At 41.1% G+C, this 25,882-nt stretch overlaps 1 protein-coding gene across 1 annotated transcript in view; it reads left to right on the top strand.

Annotated features, from left to right (window-relative positions):
• xkr7b (XK, Kell blood group complex subunit-related family, member 7b) overlaps positions 1–24,364 on the top strand; it is a 57,465-nt gene extending 33,101 nt beyond the window's left edge. Inside the window, exons 2-3 of the mRNA XM_064298068.1 lie at positions 14,018–14,217; positions 21,094–24,364. Of these exons, the coding sequence (XP_064154138.1) occupies positions 14,018–14,217; positions 21,094–22,046 (1,153 nt within the window). The 3' untranslated portion in view covers positions 22,047–24,364. The remainder of the gene's footprint in view (positions 1–14,017; positions 14,218–21,093) is intronic.
• Positions 24,365–25,882: the final 1,518 nt, after the last annotated feature.

The raw sequence follows: 25,882 nt of genomic DNA, 5'->3' as shown, positions 1-25,882 counted from the left end.
TTTCCACAGAGGTAGATATTTTCATTTCATACATATTATTATATCATAATTCTATTGGATTCCATAATTTTGGGTACTTTCTGTGGTTTATGATTCAATTGACCCAAAAATAACCCCAGGACAAGTAAATGCAGAACAACCCAATAATATCAAACCATGTACCTCATCGTGCATGGGGAAAGATGCACTTGCATCTTCTACCAGGCAGGTTTACCACTGTTGTAATAATTTTTTTTTTAATTATTACCCGAATAGTAAGTAAGTGATATAGTTTTTAAAATATTTTTTTACTGACTTTTGTACCCATTACTTGATTTAAGTATGTTAATAAACTATCTGTCTCTTTTAACGTGTCATGCACTGAACAGTTCCATCACAAGCATAGAAACACATTGAGCCTTCATTGGTCTCTGTTGATGCCCAGTATATTTTATGTTTTGTTAGGAAATATGGAAATACTTAAGCTATGAGCCATTCCTGTCCTACCTCACTGTATTCTCCTCAGGGTAAGCTCTGTCTTCGTCCCTTGGACCACTCTAGTGCTTGACTGATAGCTGTTAAGTCAGGTTGCCAATCCACCCTGCATGGTTCAGAATAGCCTCATCTCCTCCTCTCTGAGTCTTGATGGCCCACCCTCCTCCATTGTTCCTTTCTCATTATTTTTGAAATGGTTTATCTATTGCTGAAATTGAATGGTTGTTCCCAGCTGGGTGCATTACCAACTCAAAAAAATTCACAAATGAGAAATTGATTTAGGAGACAGTGTGAGTGACTCTTTCCCTGGTCTTCTCTTCCTCCCTCCATCTCTTTCCACTCCCTTCCCCTTCTTCCCTCTATCTCTTGACAATGGAGCATTCCTTTTGAATGACAGGTAAAACTACAAGCCCACAGGCACTCCTTATTTCTCAGGGGGGTGTAATGTGATAGAGAAAAAAAGTAGAGACCTGCCAGTTAGTGATAACATCATGCTCACACCCACAGAAAAGCCCTCTACCACAGAGCTGTGCCATCAGGCCTTTCAACTGGACTCATTTTCCCCCTGATTAAATGCTGCAGCTCGCAATGAGATCTTATCACCAAAAAATGTTGACAGGACGTATTGATTCTTCATTCTCTCTCTCTCCCTCTCTGCTTTCTCTCTCTTTCTCTCACTCTCTCATTTGCTTGGTTTATGATACTTTCCGCAAGTGAAGATTTTATTATTGGTCACTGAATTCTGTATTGGTCTCTGATAATGTACTCACAGCACTGTTTCGGCGAAAAAAGCTAGCAGGTCATAATTAATATAAAATTAATCTATAATGAAGTTAGTTGTGTGAAGCTGAATCTGTTGCTTTTTAATGTGTAGCAGTATTGGAGAGGACTGAGTCACATCACATCAGCTGCTTTCACGACTACAAGCTGATGGGTTTCATCTGATTTTACTCCAAAAAATGTCTTTGCTTTCATTATCTGTGTGCCATAATGTAAAATTCAGAGTAAATATATAATTTTAAAGGTTTTAAACATAAGATACAAAGTTGTGCCAGAGTTTTGTATTACCTTTGTTCTGCTCTTATCTGTGTTGCTCCAGCCCCGCCCACCCTGTTTCCCTGGCCGCACTGTGAACATGCAACAGGATTCAGGGCAGACAGCTGTACTGATTGGTTGTTAAGATTCAGGCACTGTGAAATTTGGAGTGACTGAGTTCAGAGCCTGTGGCAGTCAGTTTTTTTTTTCTCAGACCTTTATTGATATTGGTCAGAATTTTAAGGAAATATAAGCAAATATGAATAAAAGTATTCTACAACAAACTTACATACTACACCTTTAAGCTATTGTCATTTTAGAAAACAAAAGACCTCTAGATAAACCAAAAACTTCTCTTATCAAGTCTTTGAATCAAGCTTAGTAGCAAAATCCATCAGCATCTCAAACTTTTTGCCACTGCGGTCAGTGAAGGACAGCTCATTAAATCTGTCTTTGTGTGCAGGTGTCATTTTCGGCATTGTTAGTGGGCCTTTAAAATGATTTTATGCATCAGTCTATTTCCAAGCACTTTTCATCACTGCGTTGATATGGTCTTGCAGGCATACTATTCTCCCAATGCCATTGCGCTGCATCGACCTAATGCCATTCAGTAAATAATTTCTTATTGATCAACCACCTCTTGCTGTGTAATGGTGGGTCAGATCATTTGAACCCGAAAGCATGGAATGGTTAATATTGGCAATGGGAGATGCTCCCACACTAACTTGCTGCTTAATTTAATCACCCTTATATACATATGAGCACTATGTTTATGTTGCACTTTTGGGTGCCAAATGACAAAATTTCTAATTGCAAACAAAAGATGTATATACATTAAATAGGTGTATCATTGAAAAATGAAATCAAATATAAATTACCACATTTCAACCTACTCCAGTGGCCAATGGTCCCCATAGATTGCAACATGGCTTTCATGTTGTGACTCAATTAAATAAATAAATAAATAAATAAAGCTGCTGAGTTGTCATTTTGCGATTCTTCCTTTAAATGAATTAAAGAAAGAGCACTATTGTGCTTCTGAAAATTCTCCATGGAAACTGCCATGGGAACTATTATAGCTATCTTTCACAGTGGACTTCATCTAGCTTCACACAGAGTCGGCTTGCTGTGATAATTGTCCTTAACTGCTATGCACAGTCACAGTTGACATCTAGCTACTGTTGCACTTCTCTCTAGATTTTCATTTTATTTTTTGTCTACTTTAACTTCTGTGATTTCTCTCTCATGCTCCTCTAAATTAAATCAACTCTGATATTGATGCAAGTTTGTCAATTCCACAATTCTCCACTCAAAGCATATTTGGTATTCCATAAGCATGTATGCTATATACAGAATATTGCATTTTCATCTTGTAATCTCTTACCAGATATTTTTGCGACACCTGAAAGGCAATTTATAATGCTGTCACCATTTTTGTTTTCATTTTGATTATGCTATTATACTATGTTATTATTATTATTATAAATTACTAATTATGTGAGAATGGAAAAAAATGACAGTTCTTTTTTATTTTAAAATGAGAAGTATTTTTGATAATAGTTTAAGACAAGAGCTTTCTGGAGAAGGGCATGCGGTTAAGTGAGGCTGCCAATGTTTTCCATGGGCTTAATTAACCTCTTCATCGCATATTTAAAATGATATGTAATTACATGGTAAGGTGAAGAATGAAGGGTAATTGTGATGATAAGTACTGATCATCTCTCGAAGCCCAAAAATAGGCCCATTTAAGCATGCTGCCAATAGTGACAGCACTGTGCTGCAGCTCACTCTGCTGAGCAGCTGCGGCCTTGGCCCCATCCAACTTCCTGCCGGTTATTGCAGGTCCCAAAGTACAGCCACACACCACCAGCGCCAGCTCACCAGCACCAACACATCTTCATTTACATATGCAGTATTTGTGCTGTTTGTGTGTGAGAAATGGGATATGTGTGTGTGTGCGTGTGTGCCAGTGCATGCATGCATGTGTGTGTGGGGGGGGGGGGGGTTGTGTGTTTGTGTGTGTGTTTGGGGGTTTGTGTGTGCATGTGTGTGTGTGTGTGGGGGGGGGGGGGTGTGGGAGTTTGTGTGTGCATGTGTGTTTGTGAGGGTTTGTGTGTGCGTGCATTCGGCCCCTAAAGCAGAGGAGACAACCAAGGGACCACCCCACAACCACTGATCATTGCATTCCCTTTGCTGTCAAAAAATACAAATATAAAACTCAGTTGTATAAACTGACTAACTTTTTTGAAGCTCAGCCCAGGACCCAAACGTGCATGACATCATGTGCCCAGTTCTGATTCAGTGTAACTTCATTGAAAATCAGATGGACCATATCAATTCTGCCAATCTTGGCTCTAGCTAATGCCAGCCTGGTTTCAGCTCTTCAGTGGAAAGCAACTTTGGTTGTGAAAACCTCTTTTCTGGGCACATTTCCATTTGATACCGTAATTACTATGGAAACTGCAGTGTGGAATTGTAACCAATAGGTTGATCTCAAGCCGATTTAGCAATTACCTGATGTCCCCTGGCCGTATTGCAGTGCAAATAGGACAGTTGCAATAATACATAATTATGTAATACAATTTTTAAGGGTCACGCAGGAGTAAAATGCCTTGCTTCAGAGTCACTATGTTGGAACTATCCTGTATCACATATAATAGTTCTCCTAAAGTACAAACCACAGTTCACTAGCTTGTTACATTGTACTGATTTGGATCATTTCTCATAACCAAAAATCAAGCAGACCTTGTGCACAGATTTTGGCGGGAGTACAAAATTTGTAAAAAAAATAAATAAATATCAGCAAGGCAGGCAACATGGAGCAACATTAGCCTTTTATTGCTAACGTGTTGTTTATGGTTTTCCTTTGGCGTTACGCTCTGCGGCACTATGCAGAAAATACATTTTTGTGAACATTTATCAAGACTGCATGCACTTAAAAACCTGGCACATATACTTGGGACTCTACGTAGGCATGCTGCTGTCTTCAGGGCCAGAAGGAGGCTAGTGATGTCATATCGCATATTGACACTGGAAGAATATCACAGCAGGTAGCCAGTCAGGTAGGCATTAATGATTACAATGCCATATGGAGTATATATGTTTACCTAGCTGGCAGCAGAACCTCTAATGTAGCATCATTAATTTGCTATCCCGGTTGATATTCCAGTGACACACACAGGACTCATTTGTTGCTAGCAGGCTGTAAACTTTCCTCTTGCTGTAATTTGGCTAAAAGCAACCAAAGCTACCTGCTGTGAACCTACAATACATTGCACACATGTCCTCATTTCCTCGATTTGCTTTGGACGTTATATAAATTGTTTTCACACCAGTAATGACCCGCACGGCCCCAATGAAGATTTTTTGCAAACCTTTCGCACTTGCACCACAGTCCACATGGCATATTCACACCAGTCAAAAAGATCAGAACTTAGCTAAAAGGTTTGGAAAGACCAGACCAAACAATAAAGACTCTGGAGGGATGCAAGGCAGGGGAAGAGTGAGGTATGTCCTCAGGAGATGTGAGTACGTGGGTGTGGGTGACTGGTACAGGTGGCAGGGCTCAAGGAGAACGAGATGAGACCCATTCCCCTCTTTCCTGTCCTCCCATAATGTGGTATAATGGACCCTGGCGAAGCTCCATTAAATACCCATCGCACTCATTAGGATGATCACTTCGTCGGAATCTGAATGACTTGAGCAGGACTGAGGCTGTGGATGAGCAGGTGTAATGCGTTTGCCAGTGATGGGTGAGTGAGCGTCTCGCTTTCAGCCACACTAAGATTTGAGCCAATCATCGCACCGCGCCGCGGAGAGCAAAGTGTTTTGAGTCATACCTGCCAGACACTGACGGCCCATGGCAGCACTCCAGCATATTACAGCTTTCCTCAAGCCTCTCTCTCCCACCTTAAGACAGTCAGCTGGGAACCCTCCGTGCAGCCCTGTTTTTATTCAGTATGTCAGTGGCAATTATTCAGACCTTTTAAAAAAAGGAAGTATCATAAGCCCATATGATGATCAATCAATACATAAATAAAAAAGCTGTAATAGCAGGAAACATTGTCATGCTCAGCGGGCAGTGGTTTTTACAGTTCATACAAATATTGTCCTCTCAGGGCTTTTATGTGCATACTGAGTCTTGGGACCGCTGCTGTAATAGCCCTCTCATGTAGGAAAGAAGCTGTGCTGTGACTATTGTTAAAACTGAAAATGAAAGAAGAATACTAACACTAGTGTACAATTGATGATGAGCTTCCTTAGGGGCTTCTATATGCTCTCTGAACCTTATTCAGATTAATAAAGTATGCTCAGGGGCATGGGCAGTCGGAGAACAATGCCTGTGCTTGTTCAATATGCGTGTAGAGTAATGCATTAGGCTGTGAACAATATTAGTGCTATATACCAGTAAGGTAGTCCTGTGTATTTCTTAGATTATGTATATGCTGCAGACTCAATCCAGTTTGAGTTAATGGAGAAAATTAACTGTGCAGCTAGCAAGCTCAATTCAATATGCTTTATTTATTCCAAGGGGTAATTGCAGTTGGGCCTGAGCATTACCCAATGGCAGAATATACATAAACCAAGCACACAGTTGCACAACCACACGCAGTTTCATGTCCAGTTTGTTCACCCGCAAACCTACAGACACGCATACAGACATGCAGCGCACCACGTAGCCCTCAGGCAGAAGGGATTCCGTCTGGGAGCGTCAGAAACAGCTCCCTCCGAGAGCTCGCGCGTGGGACGGCGCTAGGGAATGAGCGCGAGCGCACACCTCAGTGTTTTGGGGCGACAGGCGCCACGGAGGAGGCCCTGGGCTCTCTGTCAGAGCCGTTCAGCACGAGCCTGGCAGCTGCGCCCTTCCTGCCTGGCCTGCCAGAGCAGGCAGAGTGGGCCGTCAGGCAGGGGACTGCACGCGTACAGTACACCCACAGCTCCCTTTTCCTCTGAAGCGCTGCTTATTCTCTCTCTCTCTCTCTCTCTCTCTCTCAGACTGCCAGTCACTGCTGTAGACTTGCACTCATTAGCCAGTGAGAGAGCTTGAATCATCCGAGGTGGGGGAAGCAGGAAGTGATCTGTGACCTCTGCGCTGTTTCTTTTTTCTTTGTGAGGGGATGTGTCACACACCAAAATGTAGCAGCAAACCAAGACAGCAGTAGGCAGATGTAGGCATGCATTATTGTGATGAAATATCACAGTAAAATGCATAAATTCATTACCACAACTCTATAGTATATACTCACAAATTCATGTAACGGAAGAAAAAAATACTGTTTGTGTTCCTACTACAGTTCTGATAATTATATTTTTAATTGCATACATTCTTACCTGATAATCAATTTGAGCACTTTTTTCAAGAGCATGTGCTTTACTTTACTATATGTACCACAGTACTCACTGGTGCTATTCTATCTGTTAATACATTTCAAAACAATGAAATAGCACAGTAGAGAACTATTACTTGAGTGTCGCTGTGCCATATCAGTTGGCTTATTGACAACAGTGCCTAACAGTAATCACTGGTAGACTTAATTTACAACCTAGTGTATCTATTCAGGAACCCACTTACATGGATTTATCACATAATCCATAGCTTATTTACATCAAATTTCCTCCAATTTAAACCACGTATTAATGTACTGTTTTAACTCATGATTCAAATTAATATTTAAATTGACATACTGTGTGGTAATGATGATTATAACATTATGTACTGTTCAGGGAAATGCACCAGGGATGATTTTGATTGTGAAAATGGTTATGGTTCATGTCCAGTGAAAGGTCAGTGGAATTCTTTTCAAGTTATTTTGATTTCACAGGATGAAGTTTTTTGTACAAAAGCTCTCAGCTCTGCAAACACACATTATGGTGCCAATGTTCAGGGACATCGAAGGTGGCCTTGACATCGGCAGCCATTGATTTCCTGGCAGCTCCATCCTACAAGATAGAGCCACTGGCTCAAATCGAAGGTGGCCAATTAATGAAAACTGCAGAGCACAAAATTATTTTCAATCCTGTCATTACAAAACTATCGAGAAGAAGAGAATGAAATCAATTGTATCCTCGCTTTATTTTTTTCTACTGACTTTTACTCGCACTGCTGTCTTCAGGTTTTTTATACCTTTTTATGTTTTTTACTTTTATTGTTTCTGATATGCTAAGTGTGTGTGGACTAAAAGCAAATGCATCAAATGTAATGCCTTCCAAAATACCGGAGTAATTTCATTAAAATTATACTTATGAGGTATATGAGAAGCCTACTTCCACTAGTTAGAGACACTTGTGTAAGAGCTGTGCCATTTTGCATGTGGGAGAAATAGAAGTCATTGGCTGCTATTGTGCTTCCAACTGGAAAAGCAGCTTACCTATAATGATGATCCTTACTGATAATGATCCTGAATCAGTTTTTTCATGATTGACAAGCCTGCCACTTTTAATAAAGATTAACCAGCTTTTATGCCTGCATATTAATGGTCTCTCACAAGTTAGAATTATGTGTCTGCATGGCAGAATGCCCACCAAATAAATTTAATTATAAACAGAGATCAGATTACATTAAATAATGTTGATCATAATAGGTCAGAGGTCAGTTTACATCTTAACCAACAGCTTTCTTTTTCCATTATAATTTATTCATGAAGACATATTTTATCTTTTAAAGAAACACTCAAGTAAATATAAATTATGAAGTGTACGTGTGCTTTATTTAAATCATGCAGATCAAAAACAGATTCGGGGTCATTTTCAAGCAAAATCCCTCTAACTCCGAGTCCAATAAACCGCCACTGGCAATGCAGTATTGGGTAACCGCAAGAACACTTTGCTGAGTAGTTTTCAAGGACATCAGAATCAGTCATTTGTTGCATATGAACCTGCCTTTGCTCAATATCTCACATGTCATCATTTTAAGGATCTCAGAATTTTCATATTGATGGAATCAGCGCTGTACATAAATTGACAAAATGAGTCTTGATTAGATTTTACCTTTCATGAGCAGTCATGCTGATTTCCTGCTTCCCTGATAGCTCGAAATTCTATCTGAATAACAAAATAGAGACTTTGGGAAAAGCTTTAAGATGTAAATTAATCCCTGTGGTTCAATGGGCTTTGCTTAAGGGACTCTTATTAAAGATGAATAGCGCAGGCTGAGTGTCTACTTATTATGATATGATAGTTGTTTGTTCATTTATTCAATTATTAATTGCGCATTCATTAAGACTCTGTATATGGAAATGCTCCTTTTTTTGTAAAGGAGGAAACATTCTGGGGTCTTTTTTAGGCTAAAAGGATTTCCAGCCAAACAGAATGAATGCTGTAATAAGCATTCAGGAGCTATATTCAAGCCCTGATCAAATATGCGGTGCTTATCCTATTTTCAGTCAACGTGCAGGTGTCAGTATGATGGCAGTACTCTGTCATTTCCTGAACAGGATGCCAGAGCCCATATCCCAGTATGCAAAATCAAGTGCCAGGTGTCAATGTTAGCAGGACTTTTTCTGTGGCAGTCAGTGGAGAGCATCCTGTCAAGGCAGGGTTACACAGCATGGTTATTAGCCGTGTGTGAATGGCAAGCGCGCCACTGTCCGTGAAGCCTCCCTTATTAAAATGGCTGTGTACGAGCCAGGAGTGGATCTGATGCAGTGCATTCAAAGAAAACTGAAATTTTTCACAGTTTATACAATTTACATTTCAATATTATATTGCTGTGGATGTGTCGCTACTTCCCTCCCGCAATAGTGAATATTTTGATGGGCAGCCAAAGTACAGACGGATAAGCTTTTCAATACTGTCCTAATTCTGACCACGCCAATGTGACACCCCTGGGAGGGAGATACAGCAGTTCCAGGAAACACCGTTGGTTGCCACGTGGAGAGAGACAGAGCGCACCCAACACAAACACAAAATCAATTAAATGAGCATCTTCACCCTTCCCCCTCATGTGTTCCAGTAACAATAAAATAAAACAACAAACTAAAATAATAAAGACAAAAGAAAGCAAAACTGAACGGCAGCCCTTCGGCTCACCAATCATAGCTGGCCTGCTTTTCAGTGGACCCGCTCCTCCAAATTTGTAGCTGCGGGTTGGTCCTGCCATGCTCGGACAAATGAAATGAAATTTAATTAAATGTAACAAAACTCAAAGCTCGCTCCCTCGGTGTGTACTCCTGGTCTCGGCCCCGAACTGTGAAGAGAAACACGCCTTTAAGCACCTGGACTGATTAGTTAACGCAACCCAGGTGTGTGTGCTCTCTCCACCAGCCCGCGCAGCCGAGACCAATCACTGCCGGAACCAATGCCACACACTGCTTACAGTTTTAATTCTTTCTTTGATTGACAGAACAAATAGGTTGGTATAATGGAAGGTTACAGCCTAAATAAATCTACCAGTTGATTAGATTTACTCATTTTCAGTTAAATGTGTTAAGCTCCAGACATGTGGAACAATATTCAAGGAGATGTGGCATATTTAATTTGGTTGTTTTGCAAGGCTAAGGTACTGAATAATTGCACTCACAGCCTCAGTAAACCTCCAGGTGATTTGCCCAGACTTTTCTTGTGTAGTTTTATAATGGTTTTATGATTTGGAAGAGTGCATAATCCAAATAACTCTACATCTCTCCATTCCCAGTAGTCCCCCTGGCTCCCACTAACTCACTCAGCACACAGACACACACGCTGGCATCGCGTGTCTTCACTTATCCATGTCAGTGAGAATTATTAAGCTGTATTTTGAAGGCATATTTAAAATGAAAGTTGTTTTGCCAAATTTTTATCCCAAAAACAAGATGGTGTTTGGGGTGGGTATTGGGGGTCGGAGAAACTATTGTGGCCAGACATCTCTTTGATCAGTCATGATGAGAACAGCATGTTGCCTATTTATAAATTGCTTTGTATTGCATTCCATCCCCCACCCACACCACCAGTCTCACATCTTTATAGACTCCAGGAAAGGAGAAACAGAATGCACTGTGGGGGATTGGATTTTTGTTGTCTTTTTTGTCCAAAAGTCCTGCATTTTCCCATGTCTGAGAAACATTGCTGTGAGCTCCGCTATGCTGTCCTTCTCCGTTCCACCTCTCCACCCATCCCACGTTCCCGCTGTTCCATCCGGCGGGACCCCACGTCTGTACAGTGCTTTCATTTGTCTTTGTTGTAGTCTTCCAAAGTCTTGGCTCATTATTAGAGAAGCTTTTGCTCTTATTTAATTTCACCATGTTATTTCTTCCGTGGGCGTAGCAACACACTATGGCCAGCAACACATGGCAGGGAAATGGAACAAGTCAGTGGGGAGAAATGTCTTCCATTATCAGCTCCCAAGCAGGTGATATCTGACAGGGAATAACACGATTTCCACATTTGGAAAATGTGCAGGAGCAGAGGCTTAGGGATGTATGGACTCTTGCTGTGAAAAGTTGCATCTGTGCTGAGATGTCTCTCTTTTTTTGTGATGGGATTAGTCAGAACCAGAAGAAATTGCCAAAAATGTGCTGAGGGTGCAGAAATGTGCGTGGATTACAGATGCTGGAAAATCGTGTTGCCTGAAGCTCTGCCCGCGTTGTTCAAACCGAGTCTGACCAGCGCGCTCAAAACCAGCTTCTCTATGTTGGCGCCAGAGACTTTCACTGGTTTACATAAACCAGTTGGCTATTGCAATAAATGGAAAAGTGTGTTCTGCCACTAAAGCAGTTGGCAAAACAGGCACCAGCAACATAATGAATAGCAAAACATGGTTAGGAAACACTGGGTAAAGAATAATGTGGTCATTGCAAGTAATGTGGACACTGCCCATGTAAAGTATTAAAAGTAATACTAGGTTACACTACAGTTTACAAAGCGTTGAAACAAAGCAGGCAACAAGGTCTTTTCCGAAGCTTTCTGCAGTCAAACAAAGTGAGAACGTGACACCTAGGTAGCCCATGATATTTTGGCATGTATGTGATTACTCAACCGTTCAAAAATGTAGAGGATGTTGTATTACAATGTATAAAAATCTATGGCAGGAGATTTTTTAGCTGTTTGGGAACCTGCCATGAAATGGCATGGTGATGAAGACAGCTGGATACAGATTTATGTACACTCTCCACTGTCTTCAATTCATTCCTGCAATATTGTAGATAGCTTAGAGCTTTTATGGAGGTTATTAAAGAGGTTAACTGGATCTGGTTCTCTCCTTGTGAATGGTGTCTAATAGCAAACACAGTAAATTGTCTGGATCATGTGACCAGTGACATGACCAGGTAGTTTCCCATGCAGTGGCATTGTTAGTTTCTTGATGGATGGAACTGTTATACATTTCAGAATATGTCATGATGACATAAGTTCCATCAAGGAATCTATTAATTTTCAGCACATTAACAGTTCAATCATGTTAGTACATTATTCTGTCTTTTCAGCTTTCTCCCTGCTTTCCTCCCCAATATCCCCCTGCTTAACTACCTCCTTCTGTCAGGGTTTGGATATCTTATACTCAGAATTTTTGGTTACTGTGGAGAAATGTACCAGTTTAATCAAAAGATAATAGTCGCAGAGAGCTATAATGAATGTTAATGAATGGGAAAGTCATCATAGGTGCGCCATTTGAGATTAAGCCTTGAGCCAAAAATACATCAGCAGTGATCTGCCCTGGTATGTGTTGCTTTCAGATTTTACACATACAGCTGCTGAACCGATATGGTTTTTCTATGCTTCCTTTTCCTTTTATATATAGTAGTGTAGAAATATTTTGTGCATATTAGCACAAAATCTAGAGTGATAGAGTACTGTTTGGAAATGGTACTGAATAGATGAAATGTTGACACGTTTCCTTGCGTTACTCGGCATTCCTCATTCTGTGCACCCCCACCCCCCCCACCCCTTCCCTTCCCATCCAACCAAACTTTAAATTTAAATGTGTTAAGTATTTCCTCTCCCAAAACTGAGAGAGAGGGGGAGTGAGACAGAGAGAGAGAGAGCCAGAGAGAGTGCATGTGAGAGAATGATTGCCTTTTATTATGAACAAGGGAGGCAGATTGCTTCACAACCAGCACCTTTGGGGATGGTTAGTGCTACTTATTGTGAAGAATAAATGACAGAGATGCAATATTGTGTAAATATTCCTCTCTGCCATGAGCTGTCATTCCCCCCGCAGATCCACTGGCACAGACTCAGGCATAAAGGCATATTGCAGTCATGCACAGTGAACATCTTCAGCCAGGCAAGGCTCACATAGTCAAGTTGGGTGGGGCTCATTAAGGGGAAGAGTTTACACAGTCAGGCTGGGCATAGTTCATTAGGGAGCAGGTTTACACAGTCAGGTTGGATGTGGTTCATCAGGGAGCAGGATTTACACAGTTGGGTTGGGGATAGCTCAGTAGGGAGAAGGGCTTACACAGTCAGGCTTGACTTGAGGTTGATTCATCAGGCATGTAGGATTTTCACAGTTGATGATTGTTGTGGACTCAACCACCCACTAACTTATCTCATCCCGCACAACATATATGCACAAACAGAAACAAAACACTTGCACATTGGAACCTATTTGAGAATTAAGTGAGACACGAAGATCCCAGTATAGCATGCCAGGATTTATTTATGGCAGAGGGTTTAATGTTTAATGAACACAAAAAATTAAATAAACATTTTGGGCCTGTTAAGGGGAATCAAGGGCTGTTTTTCTTCTGCTTCCTGGATGGTGGATATTTTTCAGACTTCACCAGTGGAGCTCTCGCTGGATTGTTCCCCTTTACCTCTGAGTTAAACAGAACTGCTTGGCAAAAGCCTCCTTTAAACCTTTGAAGCCAAGTTGGCCAGAGTGCTGTGTTGTGCCCCCATGTTCTTCAAAACAGCAAAACCAAAAACCACTGGTGCCTTTCAGATAATAGAGTTTGCCCAAAGCAGTTTGAGTGTAAAAGGATATAAGGCTCATCCAGTAGCAGAGAGAGAGAGATAGGGGAAAGAGAGGGAGTTGGTCCTGTGCTGTAGATAGTTGTGTTAGTTACTTTTCCCCGAGAAAGTTTCCTGCAGAAGGGGGTTTTCACATGCTGTTCAAGGTTTTAGTTGAAAGGCTGTCCATCATTCAAGCCTGGGTTGATGGGCAGGGGACTTTAAACACGGTGCTGTTCCAGGGGTGGACTTGCTACTGCTACTACTATGCTACTGAAGCTGGCTGAGGAAGCTGTCTCAGACATAAGCATCCTTCGTTTGATGCTAACCAAGAAAGGAGGAAGCTTATGTTGAAAAGAACGCCATACCTATGGTGGAATATGGTGGTGGGTGATTGGTGTTTTGGGGTTTGGGATTTTACATCTACTAGTCATAAAACACTAACCATTCTGTAGTATACTTGTGAAGGGAGGGTACACAAAGTACTGTCTGTGGCCTGTAGTGTGTAGAAGAGTGACTGGTTTGTAAGCATGCGCGTCATAGGAGTGGACGTACTAGAACTACAATGCAAGCATAACTGGATCCCTAAGTGCAGATCTATAACCCTGCAATGAACCTCCTGTGCTGTGCTGTGCTGCTGCAGGTATGTCCACGCTCTTTACCTGGGTGTGCAGAGTCGCTGGCGGGGAGAGCACGAGCGCCGCCACTTCTACTGGCGCATGATGTTCGAGAGCGCTGACATCAACATGCTCCGCCTGCTGGAGACCTTCCTGAAGAGCGCCCCCCAGCTAGTCCTCCAGCTCAGCATCATGATCCATGGCAACAAGATCCTGCCACTGCAAGGTGAGGGACTCTCTCTCTCTCTCTCTCTCTCTCTCTCTCTCTCTCTCTAATAACAATGGTATCAAATATTAATACAGATACAAGAGAAGATAATTTGGATAGAAAATGGCAGTAATGTTATATAACATTATTTATAGTAGTATTCATATAATATGATCTTATTTTGTCATTGAAGATTTTTTTTTAAACTGCCAATGAGACAGTGGGCCAGATTTACTAAAGGATTGTTACAAGGTCACAATATTGATGTTGGATTTACTAAACGACCGCAATGGGTCAAAATCGCTATTAGGATGTAATTTGCCAGGATTACACCACTTTGCAACTGTTCTTTTAATGCGTAGTTAAATGTGTTTATGCATATGTATACCTGAGATCATGCAAATTAGGCCAATTAACTATTCCATCTAATTTACTAAAGCATACACTAATTTTGACTACCCTATTTAAATGAGAAATTTTAGAACTCCTGAAAGCAAGCCGTAATATTTCTGTGCCTACACAGCGCCATTTTATAGGCTATATAGCTCAGACACAGGATGCTGGAGAAGGCTGTTGGGGTTTAGCGATGCACGTCCTCAGCTAATTCAATTTCCCTTGTGGGCTGCGTGGGGTAGAGATGAATGAATGCATCCTCTGATGCATAACGCTCTTGAAAGGAGACAGGATTTAAAATATGTTTCACACATGTTTCTACTAATCACTTCTCACTTATTTTCAGATATAATGTGAAATTATACTTTTTATTGAAAGGATGCAAGACTTCTTGAAGTCATGAGCTAACAGTTGTTCTGAATGTAAACATTTTAAACAGTTGTTATGCGTATGCATTCGGTAGGGTATATAAATAACTGTGAACACAGTTTACCTACAGGCGCTCTGCGGCCTTCCCCTATCACATCACGTGTTCATCCATGTTTATTCCTTCCTCCCCCACAACTTGTTCATTTTGCAGGGATTTTTCCACCTTTTGCTGTTGTTCCATCGGTGTTAATATTCTTCCCTGGTTGGACCACCACTGCCCATTTTTCTTTTGTACTAACATCATGCCATCTTTTCATTTACATCCTCTACTGTTCGTTTTATTGTACCTTATGAATATTTGTTTTTATGTGATGTCACTTCAATTTTTTACTCTAATTTTTGGTCAATTGGTGTTGCATTCCAGTGCTGTAATACAGCGTTGGGAAGTTTTACATCATTGACCATTACCTATATTTCCTGATCTGTAAATTTAAGTTTTCTTTTTCTTCCCGTTCCCTCTCTACTTGTGCAATATATGCTGGGTGTGTAAGCATGCCATAATTTATCTGGCCCTCGTTTTGCAAAAATAATGTCATTTCAAACACTATGAAATCATGTCTAAAGTAAACAATACTTGAGGGATTTTGATGTTTTTAAAAATTTGAATAACTCAGCTGGTGCTGTATATGGGTCACACACAGGGCTGGAAAATCCAGGTTCAGAAAGTAATGGTCCTCTCCTGTATTGTGTTCCTTAGCTTCCATATCACATGGCTACACCAGCCAGTCATAATACATAGCATGTTTTTTGTGGCCACAAAAGTCCATTTTGTGCACAAAATTCTCACCGAGTGTCACAACCATGCGGTTCATGGCAACAGAATACATTTTGTGCTTGCAATGCAAAACACATTTAACATTTTGTCCACTAAATGCAAAGCACATTTTACATTTCATACGCAAAACATATTTTACTTTTAATGTAGAAAATGCGGTAAGTTGTGTTTTTCACATTTGGCACCCTATACTTTTACTGTAGATCACATTTGTCTGTGATGAATAAAATAAGAGCTTTGCTGCACAAGCCGTCATCATCATCTCGAGGTACTTCTTGTGACTGCAGAAGAAGAATATTGATGCCGTTACAGCAAGACATGGCAGTCCTGCTGGGGGAAAGACAAGCTTCTCCTCCGATCCTTTTGTTTTGTGTTTGACAGATTATAGCTTCTGTCACTGGCATGCAGAGGAGATATTCTGTTCCTCGCTCATAACTAAGGGAGACTGGCATGCCACCCTTGCCACCCTTTTCAGTCTAAACTGAGAAACATATTCTACCCTGCTGTAGGTTCTAAAAAAAGCATCTTAATTAAGTATTATTGCCAGACCTCATATTTGCATTTTAAATGTCTGTCATAATCTTTGAGAACAAAACAGGTGCAATTTTTGTGTTTTAAGTTCTCTATTCTGTGTGGATATTTATCACCTGCGTTTCTAAATGAAGAGTACAGTGATCTGTTGTAGTTGCTTATGCTGCCTGTATGCTTAAGCAGGGGTCTCTGGGGTCTGTTCCATCAGACCATAAGGAAAAAAGCATCGTGCTACACAGCTTTGTATAACAACTGTGGGAAGAGTCTATTTTTAAGTAACAAGAGCAACACCGATTAAAATTATTTTCATGAAGTGTATGTTCTGCAGTAGCTTTTCTTATTGCACAGTTTTAGTAAGGCCCCACAGCAGTCAAACCACCAACGGTGTCCTGCAGAAAATAGAAAAAAAGAAACAAATCAAATCAGCCTGTTTAATTTCCAGCCTTTTTGATTCCTGCCCTCCACTGTCTCTGAGCGTGAAATGATCTCCTTGAAATGAAAGGCCTGCGTCAGCCTTTGGCCCTGAGAAGCTGTGCTGTCCATCTGTGATCAGTTCAGAAATATCAGACCTGAGGGCTGTGCCATGAGAAGCAGGCCTTAAAACAATATCTTTAAACAACTGTGTAATAGATTCTGTAGGTCGGAACAATTCCGTGTTTCATCTGTTTCTGTTTTTGCTTTTTGTTTTCAAGGCCAGCAGACACTGTCAGAAAATGGCATTGCATTCTGAAATGTATTCTTGTACCAGTGGAATTTTGTGAGCTGAAACAGGGGAGGCTAATATATTTTTGTAATTACCACATTCCTGAAATATTTTTTTAATTTTTTTTTTTAACCAATTTAACATAATCCACATGGCAGAATTAAAATGGCGATGACAGAGAATATGAATGCAATTAAGTAAATACCCAGTCAAAACAGATTCAGGACAATTAGCAGTATAAATGTTTTTTTAGCATTCCCAATTTCAGATTTATGAGTCTCTACTGAGTCATTTTATTGTTGAAACAAAAGGAATAACAATAATTGATTACATGGCAATTTTAGTTGAAGGTCAGAAATGCCGCATAGTCTGTGTGAATACAGTGCAGTATCAATAGTGTGTTCCCTCTGAGAAACCCTTATCTTGTAAGACGTACAAGTCATTCTGAGGGTTTAACCTCTGGTTACTCATTTTTACAGCAATATTATTACTGGAGTCACTGAGGCGAGAGAACTCGCTCAGGAGAGCATCAGCAGGCTTCAGTTTAATGGATTCAAACCCAGAATCCATAGGTTCAAAGTCCACTCCTCAAACTGCTCCACCACATGCTGTCCCTGAATGAGTATTTCTGCGTGTCTCTTAAGTACCAGATGGCAGGGTTTGGAAAATGAATCATAGGGTGTTGCATTGATGCACCCTGTGATGAAACATCTGAGTGAAGCAGCCGAAGCCTGGTACGAGCCGACCCGGGAAGAGCCGCAGGTCAGTGGCCGTTGTCACTAGCGACAGGCACTGACAACGCCAGAGCAGGGCCAGAACCGCACCCCTCTGGGTCCACTCTGCCCACCCCCACCCACGCGCACCACTGACGAGGGCTGGCCCTGAAGCCCTTATCCAGCTCACTGCCTGCAGCATCACCCATTTCAAATTGGAGAATACACTAAGTAACTACGTGATAAAGAGGGGAGCCAACAGTCCGTTTTGCCTGAAGTGCTATTGATGTTTCATTCATTGGTAAAATAGCCTAACCTCCCCTCTGTATATTAAGCCTTAAGTATTATAGTTAAAGAACCTAATTCATAGCCATAAGGGTTTGAGGGTATCTTGAACAGGTAAATATTCAGCCATTAGGAGGATGATATCTGTATACATGAGTGAGTCAGTGGAGAATGGAAAATAAATACAGAAATACATACATAATATTAATAGAACTAAGAACAAAGACAAGAATGAATAGACTGCATTCATCAGAGACAAAATAAATCGAAATATTAAAAGTCATCCATTGACAACCGAGTTTCCTGTTCTCTAGGCAGGCTTTGCAATGTAATGGTTCCCTTTCATTTATTCCCATCCGTTTTTTTGGCAGGGATGGGGGGGTTTTGTCTCTAATCTTCAGTTCTTCATGAAAGAGTGAGATATGCTCTTTGTTATGTGAGATTCAATTTAGATTGTCAGGTGTGTCCCTGTCCAAGTGGATAGCAGAAGCAGACAAGGACTTTAAAGTGTTGACTAATGCTCTCAGACGAGCCGCTAATTAAGATGTTTCTTAATCTGCTATCTCCTCCAAATGGAAGGGCAAAGACAGAGAGAGGAAATGAATCAAATATTTATGAGCGCTTCGGAATCTATGAACCGCTCAGCACTTTTTACCAAAATGAGTTACTTTTACATAAAGTTCCCTTTTATTTTTGCTGGTTTGAAAACTGTGTAGAATGCACAATAGTAATGAATCAGCATGCAATTTTGAATGAATGAATGAATGAATACGGTTAGATTTGCTCTGTATAACAACACAGGGCTGTTGACCGGTAGGCTTTCTCAAGTTTTACAGGATGAAGCTGTAAACTGGGTAAGAGCATGTATTCATTATCAAGGGCTGAGGCAGAGGAAGGGGTGTTTACAGTACAGGTACAGCATAAATGGCTAAATTAGGTGTGATTTTTGTCACTCTACCCTATCTGAAAAGGTGACCTGAAAGGCAATTCTTATTTAAGGACCATCTACCTGATATTTTTTAGTCAATATAGTCTGTCATTGCATTAGGATTTCATTTAATACATGAAATGAATGATCTTTTTTGGGTATGGATATCAGCAGTATGGAGTCATATTTATGATCATTACTCTTGTGGGTATAACTGTCTGATAAAAAAAACAAGGGATTCCAACACCTTTGTGAAATACAACTTTAAGTCTAAAATGGTTTTGGGCTGAATTTGACTTCTCTCAAAGTTTTACTTTCAGATTTTTTTTTCCCACAGTCTGTTCATTGTTCTAAATCCTTAAAGGGTCCTGGAGGGGCTGTGGGATACACACATGAACAAAGGCAATCTGGAAATATATTAAAGAGCTGATCCTTCTGATATCAGCAGTTCTTTGAGCCACTGAGGTTGTATGTGCGCGTGTGCGTGTATGTGTGTATGTGTGCGTCGCGTTTATATGCGTGCGTGTGCGTCTGTGTGCAAGGTTGTGCACACAACACTCTGTATCATATTGCAGTAAATAAATTTTCCTCATTGGCTGAATATGGTTCTGCCATACATTTCTGCACGTGGCATAATTGCACTCCCACTTGTGCTTGCAGTTTTAGAGCTGAGGGATCGGTTTCACTGAGTTAGCTGTAACGGTGTGACAGTGATATTAGATGCCTCCCTATGCTTCAGTGTGGTGTGACAGAAGAAGAAAGGTACTCCATGGCAGTAGCGGTAGCATGCTATGCGACGGAGCTTTCAGCTCCCTGCTTTTATTTTATTTTACTTTATTTTTACATTTCTGTGTCACTTCTTAAGGTGCCCCTTAAGTTAACAATTGTTTTCGCAGAGATGTTTTAGTTTTACGCCAATGTTCAGTAAAAATGACTTTTCTCTAGCTGTGTTGTGTTTTTAAGTAAGTTGCTCTGGACACAGGAATCCACTTATTAAATATCTTTCTTTTTTTGTTTATTATTCATTATGTCTTGAATGTTATTCATTTGTCATTTTTAATAAGATGTAAATATATTTATGGAATAGATGGGACAGTGTGTTCCCATTAGCAGTAAGACGCATTTTCTGTGTATTTTGCAGTTGTGTTCAATGAACTGATACTCTGATGTGCCTAATATTTATTTTTCCATGACAGCCTTATTAGTTATTCTTCTGTTTGTGGAATAATAATATGCATAGATGTGTTATTATTATTATTGTTGTAGTTGTTGTTATTATTATTATTATTATTATTATTATTATTTTGACAGTATCACCCTCTCAAGGTTCTACAGGTAGGTAGCAATTGAGGAGGTTCTGTAATTAATTTAAAAAGCAGCTTAATGTATGTCTGAACCTGATTCACCTGTCCTTTGTTCATTTCAAACATAATGCTTCAAATTCAAATAACGTTTTCTCATAAAGGCTACACAGAGAGCTGGAGATGAAGACTGACTCTATTTCATATCATACTGCTGAAGTGAAGGAAATATTAATAAGCTCATAGCAGGCTGGCCACAAGCGGCAAGAGTCATAATTTAGAGCATCAATTATTCATTTTAAAATGTTAATAATTCAAACTAATGTCCAATTAGTCATTAATCACAGCATAGGTACTAAAAAATTGAATGCCAAAACCCAGTAAATATGGTGATATATATTTTAAATATAATTTTGTATTGTATATGCAAGATTTTATAATTACTTTAGGCTCAACATTTTTATAATTACACTTGTATTTTACAATTTCCAATAAAATCGATAAAGTTAGACTTTGGATAGCCATAAGCATATGGAAGAAGCCCAGAAGTATCTGCGTAACATACTGTTAACCTTATAGCCCCTGTCAAGTACCACCAAGATAGCTGTGGACAATGAATCAATAAATATCGTCCACAGAAACTAAGAGAACCTTGTTTGGGACAGCAAGTCTTTGAGTGAAATAGAGTACCTGGTCAGTTCGGCTGATACACTTCACTAAAGTCCTCTAATATGCAACTATTTTTCTCTCTTCTCTACTTTTCTCTATCTTTCCTTATACTGCTCTCTCCTTTTTTCCCTCACTTTCCTCCATTTTGCAAATTCCGTTGTCTCCAGGTCTGTCTGCTTCTGCCTCACTGGTTTCTCTGGCCTGGATGATCGCATCCTACCAGAAGGTGCTCCGGGATTCCCGCGATGACAAGATGTCCATGTCCTACAAGGCGGTGATCGTCCAAATGCTGTGGCACCTCTTCACCATCGGGGCCCGAACCATAGCCTTCGCGCTCTTCGCCTCTGTGTTTCAGCTCTACTTCGGCATCTTCATCGTCACCCACTGGTGCATCATGACCTTCTGGATTATCCAGGGGGAGACGGACTTCTGCATGTCCAAGTGGGAGGAGATCATCTACAACATGGTGGTGGGCATCATCTACATCTTCTGCTGGTTCAATGTGAAGGAGGGCCAGACCCGCTACCGCATGTTCATCTACTACTTCATCACGCTGGCGGAGAACGCGGCGCTGACCGCGCTCTGGTACCTGTACCGCAGCCAGAACACCTCCGACTTCTGCGCCTTGATCGTGGTCTGCGTGGTGGTGTGCAGCTTCGCCCTGGGAATGTTCTTCATGTTTGTGTACTACTGCCTGCTCCACCCCAACGGACCCATCTTCGGGGGGCAGTGGAGGTGCGTGGAGGACGGGGTGGTCGAACCGTGCATGACTCCGGGCCCGCCCCCGGACGTGGTCACCAGCCCCCCCAGGACCCTGCAGAGGACTACGGGTGCGGACCGGGAGCCGGTGCCCGGGGACCGGGACAGCTGTCTGCCCGTGTTCCAGGTCCGGCCCAGCGTGCCCCCCACCCCGGTGCCCCGCACCCCTCGGACAGAAGGGCCGGTCATCCGCATTGACTTGCCCAGGAAGAGGTACCCAGCCTGGGATGCCCACTTTATCGACCGCCGGCTGCGCAAGACTATCCTGGTGCTGGAGAGCACCTCCCCCGTCACGCCCCGCCTGCAGTACCGCAGCCTGGGCTCCCCTAAGGAACTGATGGAGTATGAGACCACAGTGTAATGGTCATACCTTCCACACAGGGGCACACCTCCTGCTGCCGCATGGAGCTTCAGGGTCCTCCTGAAGGGAAAACGAAAGGGCAGAGGAGTTCTGTGCACTGAGAGAGGAAGAGAAGAGAAGCGGGGTGGTGGTGGCTGAGGTTTCTTGCCTTGACCTCACCTGGCCTGGACCCCCACTCCATTCCACCCCCTGCAACTGTTGCATGCATATGGATTTATTGTGCGGTTGTCACTGGGCTGTGTATGCGGATACTGCAGGGCCTGTTTGAAACAGAAGGTTTCAGAGGGGCGGGGTCAGCCTCAGAGGAGCTCAGCCCATAGGAACTGCTGAAGGGAGGAGCTATGAGTGCTGTGAGCCAAGTACTGACAAGACTGCCTGCGGAAATAAGGATAACTGTAACGATGGCTAAAGATTGGTGACAGCAGTGTGGGGGAGGGGCTTAGTAGGTGACTTGGTAACAATGTGGTGACATCCGTGAAGAGTACAGTGTTGACTTGCTTCTGTATGGTGAGGTGTAGCAAACTTTATTATCTGTTATTTATTTATGTATTTATAATTTATTTAACTTTTTTATTATGTTTTTACACAGTGGCCATGTCTTTGATATGATTCTTAATATGGTATAATTATGTATACATATGATAATTTATTATATGTATATACTAGAATGGTGTAACAGACCAGTTGAGTGTTTTCTGTTTGTTAGAATATTGGACAACCTGCTTCTTACATCACTTGATGATAAAAAGCAAGAGTATGCAGTTACAGGTATATTCAAAAAATATTCAAGCTGTGATCAAAAATGTAGTTGGACAAATACCGTAGTAAAAATGGCTGAGTGAACAGCCTTAAAAACTATATAGCTTGTGAGCAGTTCTTTTTAATCTTGATCTCGGTCATTACAGTGATTTCTCTCATTCATTAGCAATGAATCTGTACATCTTCTTAAGCATCTCATAAGTACTTGAGCATCCCTCTCCTCTACCTGCACCGGAGTCTCAGATGAGCAGAGTCTCCTGTCCTCCTGCTCGGCACTCTCACATAGTGTGAGCTTTTACCATGTAGACTGGCTATGTGGGTGTCTAGGCATGCTTTTGCTGTAAACATGCCAGTTAGGTCGCTGTTGTCTTAAGTGTGTGTGACTTAAGCAGCTGTTTCTTTTTTTTTTACCTGTAATAGTTCAAACATGTAAAAGCCATGAGACATAACCAGAAGAGTTTGAGTTTTTTTTTTTAGAGGGATGTGATAGGAGTGGAGAAACTGGGCATGGGAGGAGGGGAATGTACAGCAGGAATTTTCTTGTGTAAGATTAATGTTTTTGATGTTGTGTCGCAAGATTGGAGTTTACTTACGGTGAATGAATGAATGGTTTTATAACACGTGCTCTGCAGATGATTTCATGGTACTCGTTATCAATGAGTGTGATGTCGGTGCTAACAATGGGTCAAGGTTCATATCAGTGTGTGTGTTTGTATCGATCCATCCTGGATTGTACTGTTCCCTGGAAGTGAACTCTCGAGTTCAGTTAAGGCACATGAAGCAAAGCCTTATTTTCTGCATTCCTGGCCATAGGCAGTCTGCTGCTGTTTGCTGCAAAAAGGTCTATACTATAACAGTATTGTGCTGGTATACCATGTGATCCAGGGGTATACGTTACTGTTTTGTACCCTCCGTTAAAATGACCTGATACTGCCGAATTCTCAATAGCCCTTTACATGGAACTCAAGGCAATACGCCATAGTGCTCAAGCTTTGTGTGTCCCAGTGTTCGAAACCCATCGGTTGGAATGCTGGCATGGAGTTTGTATCAGTGTGGCTTCTGAGACCAATGCCAAGAATTACACCACTTCAGTGCAAATCCAATATCACCTCCGAAGCATTGCATTTGTATGTTTGTCTATATGACACTGTGCACAAACAAGGCCAGGATTGGGTGCATTTACTGAGATGGTGACAATAATCCTGGGGACTGTGCATGTTCAAGACCAAGACTGGGAACTGATTTAAAAGTAAAAGAGTTTATCTGTGGTTTGGATCGTGTCCTCATAATTCTGAATTCAGTTTTTTTTTTTTTTTTTTTAAATTCCATTTCATTTATTATGCCAGATTTTCTAGGGAAAAGAGCTTAATATCTCCTCCTTTTTTGTCTCTTTATACTAATATATGCAGTATCAGTCGATTTATCTTTATAATGAGGGCCTTATTTTTGTGTGTGATTTTCAGTCTGAGCATTTATCTCTCCGCAATTATATTGGACACTTGAAAGAAATCCCAGGCAACAGTAGTACACAGATGCCACAGTCTGAATGCAGAAGAGTTTTTTGGGGGCGGGGGTGGGGGGTATGGGGGGGCATGGATGGAATTAGAGTGTGTATATCAGCCATGGTAGCAGCTGTAACATAAATAACTGTACAGCTTATTTTGCTTCATCACCACAGAATCTGTGTAAAATTGGTCAACCACAATGTCCATAATTTATATACATTTTTGTCCCCTGTCAGACAGAATATTGGCACAGTCATAATCCACCCTTATGAAAAGTTCTGTATGCTTATCTATCTATGAAATATAAACATTTAAATAGAATTTTGTTTTCAAACAGTGCTGCCCATCCATTACATTATAATTCTTCCTAGACAAAATAAGCCATTTTTTACTTTTAAATGAAATGTTGCCACTCTGTTACCTTATTCTTTAAGGTGCACAAATCAAAATTGTATTTATGTATATTTCAACATGATTAGTATTTGGCCAGTGCAATGCATTGTTGTTCGTATTTGAACATACTGTTTTTCATGAGGCTTCTCGTTTCCTGACTGCTTATATCTCGCTGCTCTCAGATGAGTGGTGAACTCACTTTGGAGTTCAGTGTTAAAGATGAAACATTGTACGGGGGACAGCTCAAATCCTCGAATGCTTGTGGGCTAATGACACTGTACAGTATTGGAAATCTACTTCTCTGTTCTCGTGTGGAGATTTCTCTACAGTGAAATATTTTTCAGAGGTAGATCCTGATCTATGATGCATGCTACCTGCCAGTAAGACAGAATGAACAAGAAAAAATTATAGACACTGGTATTTCTAAAATAGAGTTGACTGTATGAAAACATCCGCATTCTCCACAATTTGATCATAATATTTATAATTAAAACAATAACTCATCATTCCAGCAATATTCAGCATTATAATAAAAAATTTACCTTGATACTGAAATGTGAGTGAGGGAAAAGACCTCTTACCCTTTTCCCTTTTGATCTCAGATTAACAGGATATGGTGCTTTGTTGAGTGACTGAACACCTCAAAGAGTTAACACGTTTATTTGATTCATCCACACCTCCACACCTCAAAGGAATCCACCCTGATACAACTTCAACTTGTGCCCCTGTGAGTATGCATGTCTTTGTGTGTGCGCGTCTGTTTGTCCGGGCATAAACATAATATGAACGTGAAGTATAAAATCCTGGTGCTGAACTTTGATCTGATTCTCTAAAATTTCCTGGAAGACTTCACAATGTCACTGGATGAGTCACCACTTTTTTCCTCTGACATTTAATGTAAAATGACTTCACGCATTTTTGATGTGTTTCAGCTGTAGCCACGATGAAAAGTGAATGTAAATTGTGAAATATTACTGAAGTTTTAAATTAAAGGTTTAATCACCCAAGCCCTACTCTTTCCTAGCAGAGCAGCTGATCAGTGCGTTCCCATAATGCTTCACCACCGTGCCGCAACACTGTCCTTACAGAGACAAATCTTACAGGGTGGGCGAGGGTCTGTTCTGGCTCTCCATTCAGTTAGATTGGCGGTGATTCCAGTCCTGCTCAAAGCCTCCCCAG

The sequence above is a fragment of the Anguilla rostrata genome, chromosome 11, assembly GCF_018555375.3.
Source record: "Anguilla rostrata isolate EN2019 chromosome 11, ASM1855537v3, whole genome shotgun sequence".
In the NCBI taxonomy this organism is placed as follows: Eukaryota; Metazoa; Chordata; class Actinopteri; order Anguilliformes; family Anguillidae; genus Anguilla; species Anguilla rostrata.
The sequence above is the reverse complement of the archived record's forward strand: the minus strand, read 5'-3'. Positions and strand labels throughout refer to the sequence as shown.